The 26,041-nt window shown below is 42.6% G+C and overlaps 2 protein-coding genes across 5 annotated transcripts in view; both read right to left on the bottom strand.

The window, feature by feature from the left end:
* The window catches only part of LOC120019600 (protein eva-1 homolog A-like), a 71,446-nt gene extending 53,058 nt beyond the window's left edge, over positions 1-18,388 (bottom strand). Inside the window, exons 1-2 of one of the 4 annotated variants that reach the window (XM_038962929.1) lie at positions 18,185-18,388; positions 17,898-18,018 (exon numbers count right to left, since the gene is read on the bottom strand). The gene's annotated coding sequence lies outside the window, so the exon portion shown is untranslated. Of the gene's footprint in view, positions 1-10,603; positions 10,755-17,897 lie in introns of those variants that run through there. The other 3 variants (XM_038962930.1, XM_038962928.1, XM_038962933.1) reach the window with 3 other exon arrangements.
* LOC120019243 (protein eva-1 homolog C-like) overlaps positions 14,865-26,041 on the bottom strand; it is a 77,835-nt gene continuing 66,658 nt past the window's right edge. Inside the window, exon 6 of the mRNA XM_038962562.1 lies at positions 14,865-14,998. Within this exon, the coding sequence (XP_038818490.1) occupies positions 14,865-14,998 (134 nt within the window). The remainder of the gene's footprint in view (positions 14,999-26,041) is intronic.

The following is a 26,041-nucleotide window of genomic DNA, read 5'->3' on the forward strand; positions in this document are numbered from 1 at the left end:
CCAAAACTTTGTCTATTAATCTGAGAATGGTTACGTTTCTCCAGATCCATCCCTCAGCTTTTTACCTAAACAGAGACGGGGCAACGATTTTGTTATTGTTTCATCTGTGGATTTGCCCTTTAAACAGCTGCATATTATCAAGATATAAAAGTGTCACCAACAAAAAGGTAAACAATAGGCCTCTAGCAAATGCAGCATATAGCATTCGTTTTTTACATGTAAATTGCACTTCTCAGTAGTGCTCAAAGCATGCCATTCCACGAGCGCAGCATTTATTTTGTAAACTCGAATCAGAGCCCAATCAGTCCTCCATGACAACAACATCATAAACAACAGAGTAGGGCTGGCTAATAAGTCCTTAGTTCTGGGGTTATGCTCAGATAAAACAATTTGGCTAATCTATACTTCCATATTTCCAAATCCTGTTCTTGAAGATCAATTATGGACTGTAACGGATGACATTTAGAAAGTAACCTACCCAACCCTGAGTACAAACATAGTTATTATAAATATTTTTTACATACACTATATATATATATATATATATATATATATATATATATATTAAAGTATGTGGACACCCCTTCAAATTAGTGGATTCGGCTATTTCAGCCACACCCGTTGCTGACAGGTGTATAAAATCGAGCAGGGTAGGGCTGAACCGCTTGTTGCAATTCCGATGAGGCTCTCTTGTTCAAATATCGGTAAGTGGACTAGAGGCAGGGCACGAAAGGGATAACGAATCCAGTTGTTTGTGTCATCCGTTTCGGGAAAGTACCCGCGTAATTGCGCACCCAACTCACTCAGGTGCTTCGCTATATCCCATTTGACATTGTCCGTAAGGTTGAGTTCATTTGCACACCAAAGAAATCATACAATGATGGAAAGACCTGTGTGTTATCCTTGTTAATGCAGACAGAGAAGAGCTCCAACTTCTTAATCATAGCCTCAATTTTGTCCCGCACACTGAATATAGTTGTGGAGAGTCCCTGTAATCCTAGATTCAGATCATTCAGGCAAGAAAAAACATCACCCAGATAGGCCAGTCATGTGAGAAACTCGTCATCATGCAAGTGGTCAGACAAGTGAAAATTATGGTCAGAAAAGAAAACTTTAAGCTCGTCTCTCAATTTAAAAAAAACATGTCAATACTTTCCCCCTTGATAACCAGCACACTGCCCATATCATTGCATAGTGCAGAAAATACACAAGAGTTCAGGGCCTTGTTTTAACAAAGTTAACCATTTTCACTGTAGTGTCCAAAATGTCTTTCAAGCTGTCAGGCATTCCCTTGGCAGCAAGAGCCTCTCGGTGGATGCTGCAGTGGCATCGGAAGCAACTGCTTGCATGCGCATTACCACTCCACCATTTATTTATATTTTTTTATTTTACCTTTATTTAACTAGGCAAGTCAGTTAAAGAACAAATTCTTATTTTCAATGACGGCCTAGGAACAGTGGGTTAACTGCCTCGTTCAGGGACATAACGACAGATTTGTACCTTGTCAGCTCGGGGATTCGATCTTGCAACCTTTCGGTTACTAGTCCAACGCTCTAACCACTAGGCTACGCTGCCACCCCGCTGCTGCTATGTCTCCAGGTCATGGCTTTTGCGCCATCAGTAGATATACCAACATGAGCACCAGCGACGTTTGGCTACATACGGATCGTTAGTGGAATTCCCGGAAGAGAGTTAACGTGATTGGATGTTATTTATTTGACTAGGCTATCTGTATTTGACATTGTGTTGTTACCAACACTAGATGGTTTAATTTGATTTTGGGCAGCTACATTTTGATACGGGGGTCGCCAAAACAGAAAGAGAAATGCAAGCCTGTTTTGATTATCCCGTTGAAATCTATTGCATGAGAGGGAGGAGATGAGGTTGCAAGTCACGTTAAAACTAACACAGCTCAAAAAAAACACAGAATCTGGGAATAATGTGTACATCACTGGTTAGAGGACAATCTGTAGAAGACAGCTAGCTACATTTTGAAGTGTTGCATTTTGATTCAAGTGGGTAACCAATGCGACTTTTTTAGTTAATCGCTTCCAACGATATCACGCTGAAATCAATAGAACAGGGAGACAGAGACAGAACGACATAGAGAGAGCGAGATAAAGAGAAAGCGAGCAAGATCGAGACCAAAGCTGAATGTCATGATGTGCGACTCTCTCTCCTCTTCTCTCTCTCTCTCTGACCGTGTTTTGAACCTCTAGATCCTAATCAGGGTTAATACTATCCATCACACTAGGGTCAGATGCTGTATCTCACGAGAACTCTAGTCATACTACAATAGTATCTGTTGGGATCTGCTTCTCCTCAACACTTCTTTGAGTCATCAGTGACAAGCAGATGCTAGAGTGTGTTCATGTTTTTGCTCGTCTTGGACTTGTTTTGTTGTTTACCCCGTGGCAGTAACGGTTGGGACTTCGGTATGGAGTACTGACCCTAAATCAGTTATTATATTGAGCATTAGAGGGGATGGGAGACTGAAACAAAATACATCCCTCAAAGAGGTCTAACAACGACACTTTCTCAGTATGTTGAACCCGTAGGAATAGATACTATTTTTTTTGTGATGGGTGGACTGGCAGCCATATTGAGTGCACCCATGAGTGGACCAGTCAAATTGCAGTGTCTATGGAGGGGATTTGTCCCTTCTAGTAGTTATATTTCTATGGTCCGGCCTATGTAAAGTATGAATTGACAGCTATCCAGGGGTTTATTCATTATAACACACTGTAGTAAAACGTTTTTCCAGTAGAAAATGAAAACAAGCATTTCTTATTGGACGAGTCCTGGTAGTCCCTCCCTGTTTCAGTCTATATTGTTCTATTTGGTGCCTAATGAACACGACCCAGATGTCCCTCTCCAAACCAACGTCAACCATCTGATAATACTGTAGACAACCCGAGAGCCAAACTAGCGGCTGCAGCGATTGAATGCTCCATTCGGTACACCCTGGGTGGTAAACTGCGCCGGCATCATAAAGGTTGTCTGCTAATTTTCCAAAATATGAAATATGGGAGCGATAAACCGGCTACAGCGACGCAACACAAAACACGTTTACTGTATGCAGTGTGTTTTTGAATCCGTCTGCAACACGACCCAAAACTTCCTTACCACGAAACTTCATCTCACAACAACACAGTCAAATCAACAAGACACACTCTTGACTCAAGCCTATTCTTAATTCTTAATTACTTGATTAAACGATGCATCCCCCCCACACACACACACGTTATTGAAAGTCTGAGAGGAGAATAAGTTGTATTAGATTGTTACGAGATGTGTGGGAGCTTTTGTCAACTTTATTGACACGAAAGAGAGCATGCAATGTCTCCAAAGCAATACACAATGATTAGAATTACAATTAGAATGCAAGTCATTAAAAATGGCTTTAAAATCATAGAGTTACAATGCAAGTCACAGCTCAAGTAGCATATCTCTCTCTCTCTCCCTCTCTCGCTCCCTCTCTCCTGTTCCACGTGTTTCTGGGCACACAGTGATCCCTCGCTACTCAGAAAAAAAGGAGTTTAATGGGGGAGGGAGGGAGGGAGAGAGAGGAGAGCCAGTAAAAATACACCATATGCTTCGTGCCAGGGCCAATCAGACATACAGCAGGCTGAGCCCGATAGACTCTGTCGCTGGGTTTTACCTCAATGTGCACACAAAGACATGTACCGCTGCACAGTGGCATGCTAACAGAGGCACACACAAACTGAGAGGGACAACACACCCACACACGCACACAAACTCATATGGAAAAACCTACGCATGACACGGGGACATGTATTCCCACACGCACATACATGGAAAAACATAAACACACATGCAAACAGGAAGGAGCAGTCTCTACTAGAACACAGGCTCGTTCTCTCCTCTCCCCGTGGCGCGGCGTTCTGGTCTAATTAGAACCTAGATCAGTGAGCCAAAGGTAGGGGTGTGCCAAAGAGCCAGCTTCACACACAAACACCAAACGTACTCAAGCAGGCAGGCACACACACGCGCGCACGCGGCTACAGTATACCCCACCCTGAACACTAGATCCCAGGACTAGGAGATGTGAGCAGACTGCCAAAGAAACACTCCTTGCCACACAGCAACATTTATTTCCTCGCTTGTGACCCCAGGTTCCTCCCAAACAGGCCCCTCGGAAGCACACTGCATCTCAGTGTGTGCACGTGTGTGTCCGTAACTGGTGTGCGTGTTCGTAGCTGGTGAGTGTGTACAGTATCAAATCAAAGTTTATTTGTCACGTGCGCCAAATACAACAGGTGTAGACCTTACAGTGAAACGCTTACTTACAGGCTCTAACCAATAGTGCAAAAAAGGTGTTAGGTGAACAATAGGTAGGTAAATAAATAAAACAGTAAAAAGACAGGCTATATACAGTAGCGAGGCTATAAAAGTAGCGATGCTACATACAGACACCGGTTAGTCAGGCTGATTGAGGTAGTATGTACATGTAGATATGGTTAAAGTGACTATGCATATATGATGAACAGAGAGTAGCAGTAGCGTAAAAGAGGGGTTGGCGGGTGGAGGGTGGGACACGATGCAGATAGCCCGGTTAGCCAATGTGCGAGAGCACTGGTTGGTCGGCCCAATTATGTGTGTGTGTGTGTGCGTCTGTAACTGGTGTGCGTGTTCGTAGCTGGTGCGTGTGTACAGAATGTGTGTGTGTGTGTGTGTGTGTCTGTAACTGGTGTGTTTATATGTGCTCACCTGTGTGTGTGTGTATCTACGCGTATGTGTGTGTGCATACGTGTCCGTGTGTGTAGCCGGTGTAGTAGATCTTACGACATTCCCACACAGTACTCACACACCCAGACGACCTGTAAAGCGGATAGTGTGGGCTTAGGGAGAGCACCTCGCTAGGAGATATACGACCTCCACCATAAAAGCTGCAGATACTCAAATCTCCATTCTACAACTCACTCTGGACAATAACAAAGAAGAGAAAAAACAGGAAGTAGTATGAAGAGTGTGCCTTACAGTCATTTATAAACTGTATAGTTTGGATACTGGATGCTGATTGGCTAGAACAACATGTAGCCGTGTGTATGTGAGACCGTATACCATGACTATGACGTTTAGCCTTTTCACCTTGATGTCATTGCACCTTTTCACATCTATATTGTTGCACCTTTTCACCTCGATAAAATAGCTACATCAACAATAGTTCGACATGCCAATGTAGAAAAGAAGCGTTTAGATGAACTTGACAGAAATCGAAACTAAAAGAACACCGTGAAACAAACAAAGTGGGCACTTAACTGTTTCACTGACTGGTGTGCAGAAAAAGTGATACATTTTGAGTTTGGGAATACAACAAAAACGGAGCTGAATGTCATTCTACGGGACTTTTGTGGTTCAGTGAGAAACACGAATGGCGAAGAATATGGAATTAGCAGCTACACTGGACTCAGAGCTCATCTGGAACCGACATATCAACGACCCCTTCTCAGTTTGGCATGGCGTATACATAAGGACACCGAATTCACAATGAGCAACAATGTATCTGTCGGCATAATAAAAAATTTGAGGAATGAGGGACGTGACAAAGCTGCCCATCAGTGAGCGGATACATTTGGTATGCAACTGTTAGCTAGCTAGCTAAATCATTTTAACGTACCTTGACAATATAACCGGTAGCTATGTTGGCCTAACTATTAGCTAATGTTATTTTGTGTTATATATTTCAGGTACACAAGAGCCAGCTGGAGCGAACACTCTCGCAAAAATGCTGCCAAAGATCTGCAAAATAGCTGGCCCGTCGCAGATTTACACAAACCACTGCCTCCGAACCACCATGATCCAGAAACTGTCGGATGCTTGACTAGTGGCACGAAAAATACTGTCTGTCAGAGGACACAGATTCGAAACCTCTCTTCAAAGTTACGAGAGGCCAAATCTGAAAGCGAGCAAGCGGGGAAACACTATTCTCTCTGACAACACAGCAGCAGCTAACTAAAAGAACGGCATCCATTTCCAGCAGTGGGAGCCAACGAATGACAACATGGGCAAGCCAACAACAAATGATAACATGGGACAATTTTTTCATTCGTGCAAAATAAATGGAAACATTCCGATCAACATTAATATATAATTGGCATGTGTTAGTCACTCTAGAATTGGTGCTAATGCTCTATTTTTGCATACATTTAATGTAAGCTTGCTAGCCTGTGTTTATGTTGCATAGCAACCAGTCTAGCAACGAGACTTTTGTCCAGACTACATTTTCTGGCGGAATGTATTATTATGATTTTATTTATTAAAGCAACATTTTCAATTTAGATGTGTAGTTCCTTGCCTTACTGTATTGGCAACCAGTTTCTAAAAGCAATAAGGCACCTCAGGGGTTAGTGGAATATGGAAAAAGGAAAAAGCGATAGGGATGGCAGCTTCACTTCTTGTCCTTAGGAACCTGGCAGTATTTAGTTTTTATTATTTCTTACATTGTTAGCCCAGAAAACCTTAAGTGTTATTACATACAGCCGGAAAGAACTATTGGATATCAGAGTGGCGGTAATTCACCAGCACAACCAGCACTACGTCCAGGAATACGACTTTCCCAAAACGGATCCTTTGTCTGCACCTCCCAGGGCATTAGAACTGATTCCAGAGGCCGACCCAAAACAACGCCGTCGGAGGAGAGGGTGCCGGAGCGGTCTTCTAGTGAGGCTTCGGATGCGCGCACACCACCCACCGCTTCTGAGTATATTACTCGCTAATGTCCAGACCCTAGTTAACAAAGTTGACGAAATCAGGGCAAGAGTTGCTTTCCAAAGAGATATCCGGAAGACATGGCTAGATGGGGATATGCTGTCAGAGTCCATACAGCCAACAGGATTTCCAGTGCATCGCGCCAACAGGAAGAAACATCTCTCTGGTAAGAAGAAGCGCGGGGGTGTATGTTTCATGATTAACGACTCATGGTGTAATTGTAACAACATACAAGAACTCAAGTCCTTTTGTTCACCTGACCTAGAATGCGGACTGCACAACGCATCACAGGGGGCAAACTACCTGCCATCCAGGACAGCTACAGCACCCGAGGTCACAGGAAGGCAAAAAAATCATCAAGGACAACAACCACCCGAGCCACTACCTGTTCACCACGCTTCCATCTAGAAGGCGAGGTCAGTACAGGTGCATCAAAGCTGGGACAGAGAGATGAGAAAAACAGCTTCTACAGTTGAAGTCAGAAGTTTACATACACCTTAGCCAAATACATTTAAACTCAGTTTTTCACAATTACTGACATTTAATCCTAGTAAAAATTCCCTGTCTTAGGTCAGTTAGGTTCACCACTTTATTTTAAGAATGTGAAATGTCAGAATAAATGTAGAGAGAATGATTTATTTTAGCTTTTATCACTTTCATCACGTTCCCAGTTGGTCAGAAGATTACTTACACTCACTTAGTATTTGGTAGCATTGCCAATAAATTGTTTAACTTGGGTCAAATGTTTCGGGTAGCCTTCCACAAGCTTCCCACAATACATTGGGGAAGCTTGTGGAAATTGGGGAAGCTTGCTTTTTCAGCTCTGCCCACAGCTTTTCTATATGGTTGAGGTCAGGGCTTTGTGATGGCAACTGCAATACCTTGACTTTGTTGTCCTTAAGCCATTTTGCCACAACTTTGGAAGTATGCTTGGGGTCATTGTCCATTTGGAAGACCCATTTGCGACCAAGAATTAACTTCCTGACTGATGTCTTGAGATGTTGCTTCAATATATCCCTGTAATTTTCTTTCCTCATGATGACTTCTATTTTGTGAAGTGCACCAGTCCCTCCTGCAGCATAACACCCCCACAACATGATGCTGCCACCCTGTGCTTCACGGTTGGGATGTTGTTCTTTGGCTTGCAAGCCTCCCCCTTTTTCCTCCAAACATAACGATGGTCATTATGGCCAAACAGTTCTATTTTGTTTCATCAGACCAGAGGACATTTCTCCAAAAAGTATAATCTTTGTCCCCATGTGCAGTTGCAAACCGTAGTCTGGCTTTTTTAATGGCGTTTTGGAGCAGTGGCTTCTTCCTTGCTGAGCGGCCTTTCAGGTTATGTAGATATAGGACTCGTTTTACTGTAGATATAGATACTTTTGTACCTGTTTCCTCCAGCATCTTCACAAGGTCCTTCGCTGTTGTTCTGGGATTAATTTGCACTTTTCGCACCAAAGTACGTTCATCTCTTGAGACAGAACGCGTCTCCTTCTTAAGCGGAATGACGGCTGCGTCGTCCCATGGTGTTTATACTTACGTACTATTGTTTGTACAGATGAACGTGGTACCTTCAGGCGTTTGGAAATTGCTCCCAAGGATGAACCAAACTTGTGGAGGTCTACAATTTTTTTTCTGAGGTCTTGGCTGATTTCTTTTGATTTTCCCATGATGTCAAGCAAATAGGCATTGAGTTTGAAGGTAGGCCTTGAAATACATCCATAGGTACACCCCCAATTGACTCAAATGATGTCAATTAGCCTATCAGAAGCTTCTAAAGCAATGACATCATTTTCTGAAATTTTCCAAGCTGTTTAATGGCACAGTCAATTTAGTGTATGTAAACTTCTTGACACACTGGAATTGTGATACAGTGAATTATAAGTTAAATAATCTGTCTGTAAACAATTGTTGAAAAAGTACTTATGTCATGCTCAAAGTAGATGTCCTAACCGACTTGCCAAAAAGACATTTGTGGAGTGGTGGAAAAACAAGTTTTAATGACTCCAACCTAAGTGTATGTAAACTTCCGACTTCAACTTTATCTCACGGCCTTCAGATTGTTAAACAGCCACCACTAGCCACTTTATTGTTAAACAGCCACCAGAGAGGCAGCTGCCTACCTACAGACTTGATATTATTGGCCACTTTAAAAAATGGAACACTAGTCACTTTAATAATGCCACTTTATCTCGCATTACTCATCTCATATGTATGCTGTATCCTTCACTATCTATTCTTCACTATCTATTGCATCTTAGCCACTCTGTCACTGCTGATCCATATATTTTATACTTATATATTCTCATCCCATTCCTTTACTAGATTGTGTGTATTACGTTTTGTTGTGGAATTGTTAGATATGAGGTTTTGTTGTGGAATTTGTTAGGTATTAGGTTTTGTTGTGGAATTGTTAGATATTACCTGTTAGATACTGCTGCACTGTCGGATCTAGAAGCATAAGCATTTCGCTACACTCACATTAACATCTGCTAACCATGTGTACGTGACCAATAACATTCGATGTGGCCTATATACTCCACGGTGTGTGGTGCTGAAGAACAACCCTTAGCCGTGGTAGATTGGCCATATACCACACCCCCTACGGCCTTAATGCTGAAATAATCTACTGGCGAGTTGATGTAGGTGAACAGGTGATCTTTGGAAAGAGGCTGAGTTTAACGGTGATCATAATGTCGGGTATTCTGGGGGTTAAGCAAGAGGTGGGAACACACTATAATGGAGGAAGGTTATGGAGGAAGTCTCGAGTACATGTGTGGTATGGCTAAGACACACAGTGAGGGTGGGAGCAGGGCTAGTGCCAGGGAGTAGTGGTCAAAGTATGGCTGAGATATGTGGGTGACTTAAGGTCGTGGGGGATAAGGGGTGGAGGACTAGGAACGGGGAGGAAGGACCAGTGGCAGGGAACTAGGAAAGAGCTATGAGGTCGGAGAGTCGAAGTATGGCCTCAAAATGAAAGAGGGTAGTGGGGGGTGGGGGTAAACGACTCACACGAGCAGTGGGGGTTGGGATGTAGGGGGTGGGGAGACAGCCAGTACCCCAACATGAAGCAGCTGCTTGTTGGCATTAAAGTATGCCAGGAAGTTCCACCTTGCACCGGCCACATCTGCTTTCCCTATCAGGAGAACCCCAAAATACTGCTACTCTAGTGAGAAGATTAAACACGGCTGGATATGACAGAGAGAGAGAGAGAGAGAGAGACAGAGAATAAGCTCACCTGGGAAAACTGGAGTGAGGAGAGGAATGCAGCATGCTAAATTTCAGAAACAGAGGGAGAGAAGAAGAAAAAAAGTCAAATCGGCGATGGTAGGAGGGAGAGAGGCCAAAGCAAGAAGCCAGGTTCCACACTCTAGACAGAGTGAATAAATCAATTTCTACCTTGAAAGGTAGAAAGAGAGGGATTGACAGATAGTTCCAGACAAGGGGTTGGAGTAATAAAGGGCTGTGTGGATGAAAGGGATACAAGGAGAGGAAAGAGAGAAAGAGAAGCAGAGCACATGTCCTGTCACTGAGACATCACCAAGTGTTGATAGTGAGCTAGTATTTATGGATCTATGCAACCTCCTTTATCAGATGGCCAGACACACAGATCCCTGTAGATAAACAGACCCAATGTGTGTGTGTGTTTGTGTGGGAGAAAGAGAGAGAGAGAGAAGAACAGCTCCTGACTTGTTATAACTTTTTGGTTGTTGAGAGCGAGATTGACACGATTAAATGAGCAAAGAATGTATAGGTAAATCAAATTGTACAACTGAAGATCAACACAGGAGGAAAAGATTGACAGAGAGTGAGTTAAAAGACAATCTTCATCGTGGTAGCTAGCCAAATTCAAATCTGTCAGCTAGCTTACCGTCTAGCTCTAACTGTTTACCCCGCAAAGACTTTCATCCCCGTACCATTCAGAAAGTCAACGCTGACGTCAGCAGAGGGTGTGGCCTACTCCCGGCCTACTTGCTCACCACCCAACAATCACCCCAGAGCATCTGCACGACCACTCCCACCTGAGGAAACAAACAGTAGGGATGTTTGCCAGTTGTACCTATTGTACTAGAATTTACTTGTTCAATGAATAGGAATATTTATATATATATAACAGAAAAAATGTTAGCTCTTAACTTGTTTATCTCACTCTTAACAACTCATTAGTTAGTAGTTACTGTATTTCTGACTGCAATTCTTTCTTTTGGAACATGACATCGCTATCAGTTAGCATGTGGAACATTCAGGGTCTAAACTCATCAACCTTTGGACTGAAGAGTTTAGCACTGGAGTTCAACAACAATCTTAAAGATGTTGACGTCATCATTCTGCAGGAGACATGGTGTAAGGCTGACGTTGTCACTCACTGTCCCACAGGCTACAGAGAGGTAATTGTGCCGTCACAAAAACACAGCTCTGTCAATAGAGGCAGAGACTCTGGAGGATTGATAATTTGGTACAAATCCGAACTACATCATCTAATTGATCCCCTCAAAATTGGCAAATATCACATTTGGTTAAAACTGAAAAAATAACTTGTACTGACAGAAAAATATGTGTTCCTTTGCGCAATATATATCCCCCCCTCAGAATCCCCATATTACTCAGAGGAGATCTTCCCCACCCTTGAGGAAGAGACGTGCCATTTCCAGGCCCAGGGAAATGTGCTCATCTGTGGGGACACAAATGCGCGCACAGGAACACTACCTGATCTAATGAGCACACGAGGGGACAGCTTTATTACAGGCCATACTGTTTCTAACTGTCTTCATCTCCCCCATAGAAACAACAGTGACAGCACCGTCAACAAAAACGGAAGGGATCTTTTGCAGCTCTGTAGAAGCCTGGGTCTGTACTTTGTCAATGGTAGGTTACGGGGGGACTCTTTGGGGAGATTCACCTACTGCTCACCTCTTGGCCGCAGTACAGTAGACTATATGATCACAGACATTGACCCTTTCTCTCTCAGCTCTTTCACTGTCAAGCCACTAACACCTCTGTCTGATCACAGCCAAATGACGTTGTTCCTCAAAAGAACAGACATGGAAACAACCACACATTCACAGCCCAGTAAGCTGTACAACATCAGACATTCATACAGATGGGCCCAAAAACAGCACAGAAGAATACCAGAAAGCAACCTGGAACCAAAATATCCAAACACTCTTAGATAACTTTCTGGACACCACATTCACTCACAGTAAAGAAGGCATCAATCTAGCAGTACAAAACATCAACAATATATTCATGCAAATGGCAAAAGAACCACAATTGAAATTGATAAAAAACAAAACAAAAAAGATCTCAGATGACAACTGGTTTGATGCAGATTGTAAAATTATAAAGAAAAAACTTAGAACACTATCCAACCAAAAGCACAGAGACCCAAATAATGGTGAATTACGCCTTCATTACTGTGAGACTTTAAAACTCTATAAACGTACACTCAGAACCAAAAAAGCACAGTACAACAGCAAGCAGCTGACACTAATTGAGGAGTCCATAAACACAAACAACTTCTGGCAAAATTGGGGAAAAAAATAAAAAATCTAAACAAGAGGAATTAGCGATACAAAATGGTGACATATGGAGAACCCATTTTAAAACACTCTACAACACCATTTAAATTGACACAAATGCAGAACAACGCCAAATTCATGAGAAGTTGAATGGATTAGAAAAAGCGATAAAGGACAACCAAAATCCATTGGACTCCCCAATTACTGACCAGGAGCTCTATAAGAAACTTCAGGCTCTCAAATTTAAAAAAGCATGCGGACCTGATGGCATCCGAAATGAGATGCTCAAACTCACTAGTGCAACATTTCAATTGGCTATATTAAAACTGTTTATTTGATCCTGAGTGTAGGTTATTTCCCTGACATCTGGAATCAAGGACTCATAACCCCAATCTGAAAATCTGAACGGAGACAAATTTGACCCTAACAATTACAGAGGCATTTGTGTGAACAGTAACCTGGGGAAGGTTTTCTGTAGTATTATTAATGTAAGAGTTCTAAACTTCCTTAATAAGCACAATGTCTTGAGTAAAAGCCAAATTGGATTTATACCAAAATATCGCACAACTGATCATATTTACACCCTACACACCCTGATAGATAAACACGTCCACCAAAATAATACCAAAATATACACTTGCTTTATCGACTTCCAAATAGCATTTGATTATATTTGGCATACTGGACTGTTCTACAAAGTTATTGAAAGTGGTGTAGGGGGTAAAACATATGACATAATTAAATCAATGTATACTGGCAATACGTGCAGCATTAAAATTGGTAAGAAAAGAACAGAATTCTTTAACCAGGGGCGGGGCCTTCGTCAGGGTTGCAATCTGAGCCCTGCACTCTTCAATATTTACATTAACGAATTGGCCACTATTCTAGAAAAATCCTCAGCCCCTGGTGTTAGTCTCCATAATTCAGAAGTTAAATGCCTACTCTTCGCAGATGACCAGATGCTAGAGCAGTACTGCCAAACCTGGGCCCTGGCAGTAAACCCCAAAAGGACTAAAATAATAATTTTCCAGAGAAGATCCAGATCTCAGAGAATTAGACCAAAGTTCTCAATTGGTACAAAATATATAGAGTACTGTACACACTACAATTACTTAGGTTGAAAAATAAGCTCAACTGGACACCTTATTGAGGCAGTGAATTAACTGAGAGAGAAAGCACATTCAGGGCATTCTACGCCATTAAAAAGCAAATTCAAATTGAAATACCTATTAAAATTTGGCTAAAACTAATTGAATATGTCATTGAACCAATTCCACTTTATGGCAGCGAGGTGTGGGGTCCACTTGCAAAACAAGATTTCATCAAATGGGACAAACACCCCATTGAAACCCTGCATGCAGAGTTCTGTAAGATTCTCCTACATGTTCAGAGGAAAACTACAAACAATGCATGCAGGGCAGAATTAGGCCAATATACACTAATAATAACAACTCAAAAAAGAGCAATTAAGTTTTGGAAACATCTAAAATACAGTGACCCCCTCTCATTACCAATCCCTGCCATGCCAAGAGCTGAGCAAAGAAAAGAGTCCCCTCATCCAGCTGGTGCTGGGGCTGAGTTCACAAACCTGTTCTATTAACACACTGAAGCCTCAGGACCAGAACATCCAATCAATCAGAATAAACCAAATTACAACACAGTCAAAACAAAACTACATTGCTTATTGGGAAACACAAGCACAAACACAAAGCAAAATGCAGTGCTATCTGGCCCTAAATCGACAGTACACCGTGGCTAACTATTTGACCATGGTTACTGATCAAAACCTTAGAAAAACCTTGACAAAGTACAGGCTCAGTGAGCACCACCTTGTCATTGAGAAGGGTAGACACAGGAAAACCTGGCTCCCTGTAGAGGAAAGGCTGTGCAACCACTGCACAGCAGCAGAACCTGAGACGGAGCTGCATTTCCTGACAAAATATAAAAAATCTAAAACAATTAGAGAGTGTCATTTCCCCAAATTTGAAACCCTTATTCAAGGTTTCAAAGACCTCTCTGATGAGGATAGGCTACCCGTCCTGTTGGGGGAGGACGCATAGAGCTGTGGGTTGGCAGCGCACTACATTGCTGCATGCCATAAGCTGAGGGACTGGGTGTCTGACAGACCAATCAACCTGCACATGTCCTCTACTGTATGCTTATTGTTATTGTTGAATGTATGGTTATTTTGACCCTTGGTTATTGTTGTCCCGTTGACATTTTTGATTCTCATTTTTTAAATTTATATTGTAAATATCCAAAATAAGCTTTGGCAATATGTACATTGTTACGTCATGCCAATAAAGCGAATTGAATTGAATTGAGAGAGATAGAGAGAGAGAGAGAGAGAGAGGGGATTGAATGTGTGTGTGTGTCACATAATGTGTGTAAGAGAGATAGCATAATTCATCCTCCCTTTTTTCTACCATTGTCTGATCCTGTCTGTTAACACACACACACACACACACACACACACACACACACACACACACACACACACACACACACACACACACACACACACACACACACACACACACACAAACAAATCTAGACACGTATCTTTGACACTGTAGAAGCCACACCGCTAGTTGAACTGCTCCATCGTCTGGTCTAAGTGTCTGAACTGAAACGGCTGGTGGCACGCTCGTGGTACTTGACTGTAAAAGTGTGCATGGGAGCTTGAGTGGTTGAGTGTTCCAGCTTGTGGTCAGGGTGATGGCGGGCCCACGCTGAGGCAGAGTATTCTCAAAATAAACACATTCAAATTACAGGAGAAGTTCCGCGAGTGGTAAACACTAACCAGGCACAGAGCATCAAGCCACGTTTAATTACGTTTTATACAAGCGCATCGTGTAAATGTATCAAGATAGAAGTACATAATTGCAAAAGCGCCTCTTCAATGTATGCAGTGATGACAGAGAGAGAGAGAGAGAGAGACAGAGAAAGACAGCCAGACAGACAGCCAATCATCCATCCGTCCATCCAGCCATCTATCCAGATCAATCCATCCAGACAGACAGACAGTATCAGGCCACCACATCCCATGCCTGCTCTGTGGAAATAGAATATGACGCCAGACAGACAGATAGATCCATCCATCCAGACAGACAGACAGTATCAGGCCACCACATCCCATGCCTGCTCTGTGGAAATAGAATATGACGCCAGACAGACAGATAGATCAATCCATCCAGACAGACAGACAGTATCAGGCCACCACATCCCATGCCCGCTCTGTGGGAAAATAATAAAAAGCCAGCCTGGTCCAATAATGGAGCCAGTGGAGCCTGCTCAATAGACCAGCACCTCATTAGTGACCACACTGACCCTCTATGGCCAAAGAGAGAGACCGCTCCCATGCCCTAACCTCCTTCTAGTCTATCCCTCTCTCTCTCCTCCCCCCTATCTGTTTTGTTCTCTATCGGTCTCTTTCATAATCCACAATCACATGCCAATCGTCATTCTCTCTCTTTCATTTACCCTCCCTCCCTCTCTCTCACTCATACCCAAACAACTTACGTCTGACCGGTCCTGCAAATAGGCACCGCCAACACATGCTATATGTAGTATTTTAGGATGGCAGCTGTCTCCCACAGTTGTTGGTAACTCTCGCTCATCTGTCCACACCATGTCTCGCTCCCTGGTTCGCTGTCGGAGTAATAATCCACTCACTCGCAGCCTGTAAATCTCCTACTGAACACTTGTCCCTTCATGTCCCGTAGGAGTCCTCCCAGAGATGTGTGCTCACGGATGATTTCACACCAGCATGGCTTCACCCCCAGTGAGGTCTCAGTGAGCCATACTGAGCTCTAAGTAAGCAATAGCATGAGAGATTTGATTTTGAGCCCTCAGTGAGAAACAAAGCATTATTCGACACTGAAACTTCAGTAAGAAGTAACAAGTGAGACAATAATGAGCTTTAAGTTGGAAATAACATCAGATATTTAACTGAGCTGTCAGTGAGCAATAAGAAGCATTATTTTTTTATTTTTTATATAATTATAATTTATAAACATTTACAAATCCAATACCCCATATATTTTTTGACAAATATCTATTTTTAATATACAGTATTTTCCTTCTTAATTACTTTCTCCATCATCCTTCCCCTAATTGGAGTACACTAATGGACAACAACACTTAGGCTTCTACTTCCAGCTTATACATACTATATACATTTTACGGACAAAGTAGATTTTACATTGGTTATCTTGTTTCTGTTGTTGTTATTTTGGTTATTTTTAGTCCCACCCGTCAGTACCCCTCAACCCCTCCCATCTATCTCTGAACACCATCCAGTTTTGGATTTCTATTAGCCATATGTTTTTCAACTGTGCTGTGATGTTTCACAAAAGTCCTGAACCTTTCCATTCTCATAGTATCTACAGATTGTAAATGAAAGATAAAACGTTTTGTTAAGAGTATTATTATATTATTGATTGATTGACTATGACTTTTCAAATCACCCAGCAGTGCTATTTGCAGTTAGAAGTAATACGTGAGACAGTAGTGAGCTCTCAGTGAGCAATAACATATTTAACTGAGCTCTAAGTTAGCAATAACATTTAACTGAGCTTTAAGTTAGCAATAACATATTTAACTGAGCTCTCAGTAGGCAATAACATATTTAACTGAGCTCTCAGTAGGCAATAACATATTTAACTGAGCTCTCAGTAGGCAATAACATATTTAACTGAGCTCTCAGTAGGCAATAACATATTTAACTGAGCTCTAAGTTAGCAATAACATTTAACTGAGCTTTAAGTTAGCAATAACATATTTAACTGAGCTCTAAGTTAGCAATAACATATTTAACTGAGCTCTAAGTTAGCAATAACATTTAACTGAGCTTTAAGTTAGCAATAACATATTTAACTGAGCTCTAAGTTAGCAATAACATATTTAACTGAGCTCTAAGTTAGCAATAACATTTAACTGAGCTTTAAGTTAGCAATAACATATTTAACTGAGCTCTAAGTTAGCAATAACATATTTAACTGAGCTCTAAGTTAGCAATAACATTTAACTGAGCTTTAAGTTAGCAATAACATATTTAACTGAGCTCTAAGTTAGCAATAACATATTTAACTGAGCTCTAAGTTAGCAATAACATTTAACTGAGCTTTAAGTTAGCAATAACATATTTAACTGAGCTCTCAGTGAGCAACAACAAGCGCTATTCGATACTGAGCCTTCAGTGACGAATAACAAGCATTATTGGATACTGAGCCTTCAGCGAGCACTAACAGGAGTTTCAAATGGACTCTCAATGAGCAATAACAATAACAACAGACTCATAACTGAACTCCCAGTGAGCAATAGCATGAGAGATTCTTCAACAAGAAGTAACAGATGAGAGAATACAGAGTTCTCTTCTTGTGAGAGATTTGAGCTCTTACTGTACATGATTGACTATGTACACACTGCACTGTAGCCTATAACAAGTGTGCCATATTCAACAGAGAGAACGACTAAACTCAAACTGCATGGAAAACGGAATTTAGGGACATTCTTCAAAACGAGGACAAAGTAACATGCTTCACTATTCTAGGAACAGGGGGGAGACGAAAAAAAAAGTCGACAAACTAGAGAGAAGTGTAAACGAGGTGTAAATGTTGAAAGAGAAGAAACGGAATGACTTACACACACATGACTGAGTGGAAAATCCTCCGCGGCCCAGGTAGTAACTTTCTCTCTGTGTCCGAGTGTGTGTGCCGTGAGTGTTCGTTCTTCCCCCTCCCCTCCCGGAGAGCTCGGCTAGGGTCTGCTAGAGGCACCGTAAAAACAAGCGCTCACGTGAAACACTACTCCACGGAGGGTCCCACAAGAAAAGGAGTGTGCAGCCCAAAAAAGGAGAGATGGCGAGTGGAAAACTACATTTTTTATTGCCCCATTAAGAAGGTACAGTCCTTTGCAATGTGACTACTCACCCCCCCTTTAGACCAAAAAAAACACACTTTGGACAGAGTTTCTTATTCATTCCTTAGGATCCGGAAAGAGAGCGAGGGAGAGAAAGAGAGAGCGTCAGAGAGAGAGAGAAAGAGTACACCACGGAAGGCTAGAGTAGGCGGAACTCTTCTTCTGCTGTGCTTTTACTTCTCTTTGAGCTCCTTCCTTCTTCCTCTCGTGGGTAGCTAAAGTTCAACGCCAGGCTTATGAGCATGAGCACTGGAATGTGACAGCGAGAGAGAGAGAGAGAGAGAGAGAGAGAGAGAGAGAGAGAGAGAGAGAGAGAGAGAGAGAGAGAGAGAGAAAGAGAGAGAGAGAGAAAGAGAGAGAGAGAGAAAGAGAGAGAGAGAGAGAGAGAGAGAGAGAGAGAGAGAGAGAGAGAGAGAGAGAGAGAGAGAGAGAGAGAGAGAGAGAGAGAGAGAGAGAGAGAGAGAGAGAGAGAGAGAGAGAGGCATGTGGTGTCCACCTACACACCACAGGAGGTTGGCGACCACCTTCATGGGGAGGACGGACTCGTGGTAATGGCTGGAGCAGAATTAGTGAAATGGTATCAAATACGCCAAACACATTGTTTCCATGTGTTTGATGCCATTCCATTTGCTCACTTCCAGCCATGTATATGAGCAGTCCTCCCCTCAGCAGCCTCCACTGCTACACACCACATCACTGTGAGAGCAGAAGAGAGGGGGGAGAGAGAGAGAGAGAGAGAGAGGGGGAGGGGAAAGTCAGCATGCAGAGACAGGAAATGGACAGAGAATTTCATTCAGCTGAAATTTGTGAATGTGGGAATGCTGGTCTGTCAGGGACTGTCTTGGGAATTCTCTGCCGGACTTCTCTCTGTCAATTCAATTCAATTGTTCAATTTAAGGGCTTTATTGGCATGGGAAACATATGTTAACATTGCCAAAGCAAGGGAAGTAGATAATAAACAATAAAAATGAACAGTAAACATTGCACTCACAAAAGTTCCAAAAGAAAATACATTTAAAATGTCATATTATGTATATACAGTGGGGAGAACAAGTATTTGATACACTGCCGATTTTGCAGGTTTTCCTACTTACAAAGCATGTAGAGGTCTGTAATTTTTTATCATAGGTACACTTCAACTGTGAGAGACGGAATCTAAAACAAAAATCCAGAAAATCACATTGTATGATTTTTAAGTAATTCATTTGCATTTTATTGCATGACATAAATATTTGATACATCAGAAAAGCAGAACTTAATATTTGGTACAGAAACCTTTGTTTGCAATTACAGAGATTATACGTTTCCTGTAGTTCTTGACTAGGTTTGCACACACTGCAGCAGGGATTTTGGCTCACTCCAGTTTATCAAAATTGAGTTTGTTTTCAAATTATTTGTGGATCTGTGTAATCTGAGGGGAAATATGTGTCTCTAATATGGTCATACATTTGGCAGGAGGTTAGGAAGTGTAGCTCAGTTTCCACCTCATGTGTGGGCAGTGTGCACATAGCCTGTCTTCTCTTGAGAGCCAGGTCTGCCTACGGCGGCCTTTCTCAATAGCAAGGCTATGCTCACTGAGTCTGTACATAGTCAAAGCTTTCCTTAAGTTTGGGTCAGTCACAGTGGTCAGGTATTCTGCCACTGTGTACTCTCTGTTTAGGGCCAAATAGCATTCTAGTTTGCACAGTTTTTTTGTTAATTCTGTCCAATGTATCAATGTATCAATGTACATTTTTGTTTTCTCATGATTTGGTTGGGTCTAATGGTGTTGCTGTCCTGGGGCTCTGTGGGGTCTGTTTGTGTTTGTGAACAGAGCCCCAGGACCAGCTTGCTTAGGGGACTCTTCTCCAGGTTCATCTCTCTGTCGTTAATGGCTTTGTTATGGAAGGTTTAGGAATTACATCCCTTTAGATGGTTGTAGAATTTAACGTCTCTTTTCTGGATTTTGATAATTAGCGGGTATCGTCCTAATTCTGCTCTGCATGAATTATTTGGTGTTTTACATTTTACACAGACGATATTTTTGCAGAATTCTGCATGCAGAGTCTCAATTTGGTGTTTGTCCCATTTTGTGAATTCTTGGTTGGTGAGCAGACCCCAGACCTCACAACCATAAAGGGCAATGGGTTCTATAACTGATTCAAGTATTTTTAACCAGATCCTAATTGGTATGTCGAATGTTATGTCTCTTTTGATGGCATAGAAGGCCCTTCTTGCCTTGTCTCTCAGCTCGTTCACAGCTTTGTGGAAGTTACCTGTGGTCTAGTTTTTTTGTGTGCTCTAGGGCAGCGGTGTCTAGATGGAATTTGTATTTGTGGTCATGGCAACTGGACATTTTTTGGAACACCATTATTTTATGTAAAAGATCATCAAGGCCAACAACCACCCGAGCCACTGCCTGTTCACCCCGCTACCATCCAGAAGGCGAGGTCAGTACAGGTGCATCAAAGCTGGGACCGAGTGACTGAAAAATAGCTTTTATCTCAAGGCTGTCCGACTGTTAAACAGCCATCACTAACACAGAGAGGCTGCTGCCTACATACAGACTTGAAATCATTGGCCACTCTAACAAACGGATGACTAGTCAATTTATTAATGCCACTATAATAATGATGTCTACATATCTTGTATTACTCATCCCATATGTATATGCTGCATTTTATACCATCTTGCCTATTCAGCTCGGTCATTGTTCATCCATATATTTATATGTACATATTCTTATTCCATCCCTTTACTTAGATTTGTGTGTATTACGTAGTTGTTGTGGAATTGTTAGATTACTTGTTGATATTGCTCCACTGTCGGGAACTAGAAGCACAAGAATTTCGCTACACTCGCAATAACATCTGCTAACCATGTGTATGTGACCAATAACATTTGATTTGATTAGATTTTTGTCTTACTGAGATTTACTGTCAGGACCCAGGTCTGACAGAATCTGTGCAGAAGATCTGGGTGCTGCTGTAGGCCCTCCTTGCTTGGGAACAGAAGCACCAGATCATCAGCAAACAGTAGACATTTGACTTTCAGATTCTAGTAGGGTGTTTCCGGGTGCTGCAGACTGTTCTAGTGCCCTCACCAATTCGTTGATATATATGTTGAAGAGGGTGGGGCTTAAGCTGCATCACTGTCTCCCCCCACGGCCCCGTGGAAAGAAATGTGTGTTTCTGCCAATTTTAACCGCAGACTTGTTTGTGTACATGGATTTTTTAATGTCGTATGTTTTTCCCCCAACACCACTTTCCATCAATTTGTATAGCAGACCCTCATGCCAAATTTAGTAAAAAAAAAAATTGAAATCAACAAAGCATGAGAAGACTTTGCCTTTGTTTTGTTTTTTTTGTTTGTCGATTATGGTGTGCAGGGTGAATACATGGTCTGTCGTATGATAATTTGGTCAAAAGCCAATTTGACATTTGCTCAGTACATCGTTTTCACAGAGGAAATGTATGAGTCTGCTGTTAATGAAAATGCAGAGGATTTTCCTAAGGTTAATGCTGACGTATATCCCACGGTAGTTATTGGGGTCAAATTTGTCTCCACTTTTGTGGATTGGGGTGATCAGTCCTTGGTTCCAAATATTGGGGAAGATGTCAGAGCTAAGGAGGATGTTAAAGAGTTTAAGAATAGCCAATTGGAATTTGTGGTCTGTATATTTTCTCATTTCATTGCGGATACCATCAACATCACAGGCCTTTCTGGGTTGGACGGTTTGTTTTCAAGGTAATTGGAGAATCCAGTGGGATCTGGTAGTCTTTAATAGTTGACTCTAAGATTTGTATTTGATCATGTATATGTTTTTGCTGTTTGTTCTTTGTTATAGGGACAAAACGATTGGAGAAGTGGTTTACCCATACATCTCCATTTTGGATAGACAACTCCTCGTGTTGCTGTTTGTTTAGTGTTATTTTTGTTAGAGTCTACGAATTCTTCAATTACATTGAGCTGTTTTCTGACGTGCTGTTCCTTCTTTTTCCATAGTGTATTTCTGTATTGTTTGTGATTCACCATAGTGAAGGCTTAGGCTCAGGTTTTCTGGGTCTCTATGTTTTTGGTTGGATAGGTTTCAATTTCTTTCTTAGGTTTTTGAATTCTTCATCGAACCATTTTTCATTGTTGTTAATTTTCTTTGGTTTTCTGTTTGAAATTTTAGATTTGATAGGGAAGCTGAGAGGTCAAATATACTGTTTAGGTTTTCTACTGCCACGTGTAAACCTTCACTATTACAATGAAACGTTTTGTCCAGGAAGTTGTGTAAAAGGGATTGAATTTCTTGTTGCCTAATTGTTTTTTTGGTAGGTTTCCACACTACTTTCCTTCCATCTATAGCATTTCTTAATATGATTCAGTTCCTTTGGCGTTGATGCTTCATGATTGAGTATTGCTCTGTTCAAGTAGACTGTGATTATGCTGATAGGGGTGTCAGTAGGCTGACTGTGAACGCTCTGAGAGACTCTGGGTTGAGGTCAGTGATAAATTAGTCTACAGTACACTGCCAAGAGATGAGCTATAGGTTTCCCTACCGTAGGAGTCCCCTTGAAGCCTACCGTTGACTATGTACATACTCAGCGTGCGACAGAGCTGCAGGAGTTGTGACTCGATTTTGCTGGTTATGTTGTCATAGTTGTGTCTAGGGGGGCATACGTGGGAGGGAATGCTGTCACCTCCAGGTAGGTGTTTGTCCCCCTGTGTGCTGAGGGTGTCAGGTACTTGTTCAGCTCTGAGATATAGGTCGCAGCGGACTAGTACATGTCCCTGGGCCTGGAAATGATTGATTTCCCCCTCCAGGATGGAGGAGCTGTCTTCATTAAAGTATGGAGATTCTAGTGGGGGGATATAGGTAGCACACAGAAGGACATCTCTGTTGAGATACTTCCTTCAGAATTTCTAGTCAAATGTAAAATATTCCTGTTTTGATTCATTTAATAGAGTGAGTTAGGTGTGCTCTATACCACATTAGCATACCCCTGAGTCCCTTCCCTGTTTCACAAATGGTAGTTTGGTGGATGGGACTACCAGCTCTCTGTAACCTAGAGGGCAACCAGTGGGTCCATCTCCTCTATACCAGGTTCCTTGCAGGATGACAATATCTGTATTTCTGATTTCTTTGGTGAAGTCCAGGTTCCTGCTCTTCAAGCCAAAGGCAGATGACCTCAGCCCTTGGATATTCCAGGATGAGCTTTGTGTTCCATAAAGTCTCCAATGTTGTTAGTCGTGTGGTTTGGACTCAGACCAGTATGTGTGAGCAGAGCCTGCTGAGCATCTGGTACAAGCCATTGGCTTGGGATAGTGTAAGACTGGGGGTCTCTCTCTCTCTCTCTCTCTCACTCTAAGAAACCCAAAACCAGCTATTGACTGGAAATCATTAGTGTCTCTACACAACACGTCACTCGTCACACTCAAACTTTGTAACAAATATGAGAAAACTTGCTTAGAGCATCGTGAGGATCATTTCAGTGTGTTAGGCTACTATTGTATGTCCAGAGTTTTCCCGACTTTCCAGACCAACAAAGACGCCCTTGGGAAACACATTTGGGAAAATAACTGAGGTGAAAAGCCACGGTGCCTGTGTGTGTGTGTGTATATGTGTGCGCGCGTGGGTGTGTGTTCCTTTTATCCCATTTCTAAAGCTTTTGAGGACAACACAATGGCTTAATAGAGAAATGAGAGCTCTCCCCTCACTGGGAAAAAACACAACACTTATTTGTCTATTAGATCAGAGACGAGGAGAGGGAGCTGGAACTGTGACGGGGGGTGTGGGGGGGGGGGGGGGGGTGGAACACACAACACGTGGGTCCGACTAGAACCAGGGCCACCGGAGTAGCCTGTCTCTAAAATGACCATCCGATGGGGCCCCGTGGAAACAAAAGGCAGAGGCCCTGCACACAGCAGTGTGTCTACTGTACTGCATCTGGAAGGACAAAACCCCACGTGGAGAGATAACAGCCATGTGTTTTCTTTTCTTTAAGCAGCAAAGTGCCTACAGATGTAAACAATGTGCCTATTGAATCAAGGTTGGACGTTGTGTTTTTAAAAAAAGGTCTTCACAGGGTCCCCCATTTTGTGTCCCATAGCGACCGCGACCATGCCCTCTGACCTCTATGACCCCGCACTATGATTGGGGGCGAGGTAAGAGAGACAAGATAAGCGCGCCATGGCGGAGACATGGTGGAGATAAGATAAGATTGGTGGGCAGGTGGATAAGGTGCAAACCCCCCCACCGCTCTCTGTGTTCCAGCCATGTTTACCAAGTCGTCTGTTGATAGATCAAAGCCTCTATCCCTCCATCGGCTGGCATGGAACTTTGTTCCCCTGATTTCCTTTATTTTCATAGTCGACCATCAAAGGCAACGCAAAGCTAGTCAGTCATCTGCCACTAGGGTAGCATCCCAAATGAAACCCTATTCCTTACATAGTGGACTACTTCTTCTGGTCAAAAGTAGTGCACTACGTGGGGAATAGGGTGCTATTTCCGACACAGCCTGCGCCTGGCCAGACTGACTCCTTCTTGGCGCTCCACAATCAACCGCTACTGTCAGATAAGCTTTGTACTCTACAGTGCATAATACCCCCTCAGCCAGTGTTGATCCGTTATTGTACTGTGCTAATGAACCGTTAGCGGGTGATTATATAGATTATATATGTGGTTCATTCTACTTTTATGGGACGAACGTGAAATTAAACAAAAGTCACATTTGCAAACAAAACAAGCTCTCGTCATTCACATTGAACAGAGGGTCCACGGTGGAACTGGCCTTCACAGAGACTGAATGGTGAAAGAAAAAAGTGAGAGATAGAGAGAGAATGAAAGAGAGAATGAGTGAATGAATGATTGACTCGGAGACTGAGTGAGAGCACAAGAGAGAAGGAGAGATTTCCTCATGGACGTGATTTGATTAGCATTGATGGGAATAAACAAACGGTTTGGACATTTCCTAACATAAGGACGCCATTGTTTACTGTATGCAAACCACCCAAAGAGAACCAGCCAGAGAGACACAGAGGGAAAGAGAAAGTGTGTGAGTGAGAAATGGGGGGGAGAGAAAAAAGAGAGGAGGATACAGAGAGCGAGACCGAGAACAGAGAGATCAAATAGAGAGAGAGCGACACACAGGGAGTGAGAGAAAGAGAGATGGAGAGATGGGTACAGAGTGAGAGAGTGTTACAGAGAGAAAGAGAGATGGAGAGATGGGTACAGAGTGAGAGAGTGTTACAGAGAGAAAGAGAGATGGAGAGATGGGTACAGAGTGAGAGAGTGTTACAGCGAGGGATACAGAGAGAAAGAGAGACAGAGAGATGGGTACAGAGTGAGAGAGTGTTACAGCGAGGGATACAGAGAGAAAGAGAGACGGAGAGATGGGTACAGAGTGAGAGAGTGTTACAGCGAGGGATACAGAGAGAAAGAGAGATGGAGAGATGGGTAGAGAGTGAGAGAGTGTTACAGAGAGGGATACCGAGAGAAAGAGAGACGGAGAGATGGGTACAGAGTGAGAGAGTGTTACAGCGAGGGATACAGAGAGAAAGAGAGACGGAGAGATGGGTACAGAGTGAGAGAGTGTTACAGCGAGGGATACAGAGAGAAAGAGAGACGGAGAGACGGAGAGATGGGTACAGAGTGAGAGAGTGTTACAGCGAGGGATACAGAGAGAAAGAGAGACGGAGAGATGGGTACAGAGTGAGAGAGTGTTACAGCGAGGGATACAGAGAGAAAGAGAGACGGAGAGATGGGTACAGAGTGAGAGAGTGTTACAGCGAGGGATACAGAGAGAAAGAGAGACGGAGAGACGGAGAGATGGGTACAGAGTGAGAGAGTGTTACAGCGAGGGATACAGAGAGAAAGAGAGACGGAGAGATGGGTACAGAGC

Source organism: Salvelinus namaycush, chromosome 24, assembly GCF_016432855.1.
Source record: "Salvelinus namaycush isolate Seneca chromosome 24, SaNama_1.0, whole genome shotgun sequence".
Classification (NCBI taxonomy): domain Eukaryota; kingdom Metazoa; phylum Chordata; class Actinopteri; order Salmoniformes; family Salmonidae; genus Salvelinus; species Salvelinus namaycush.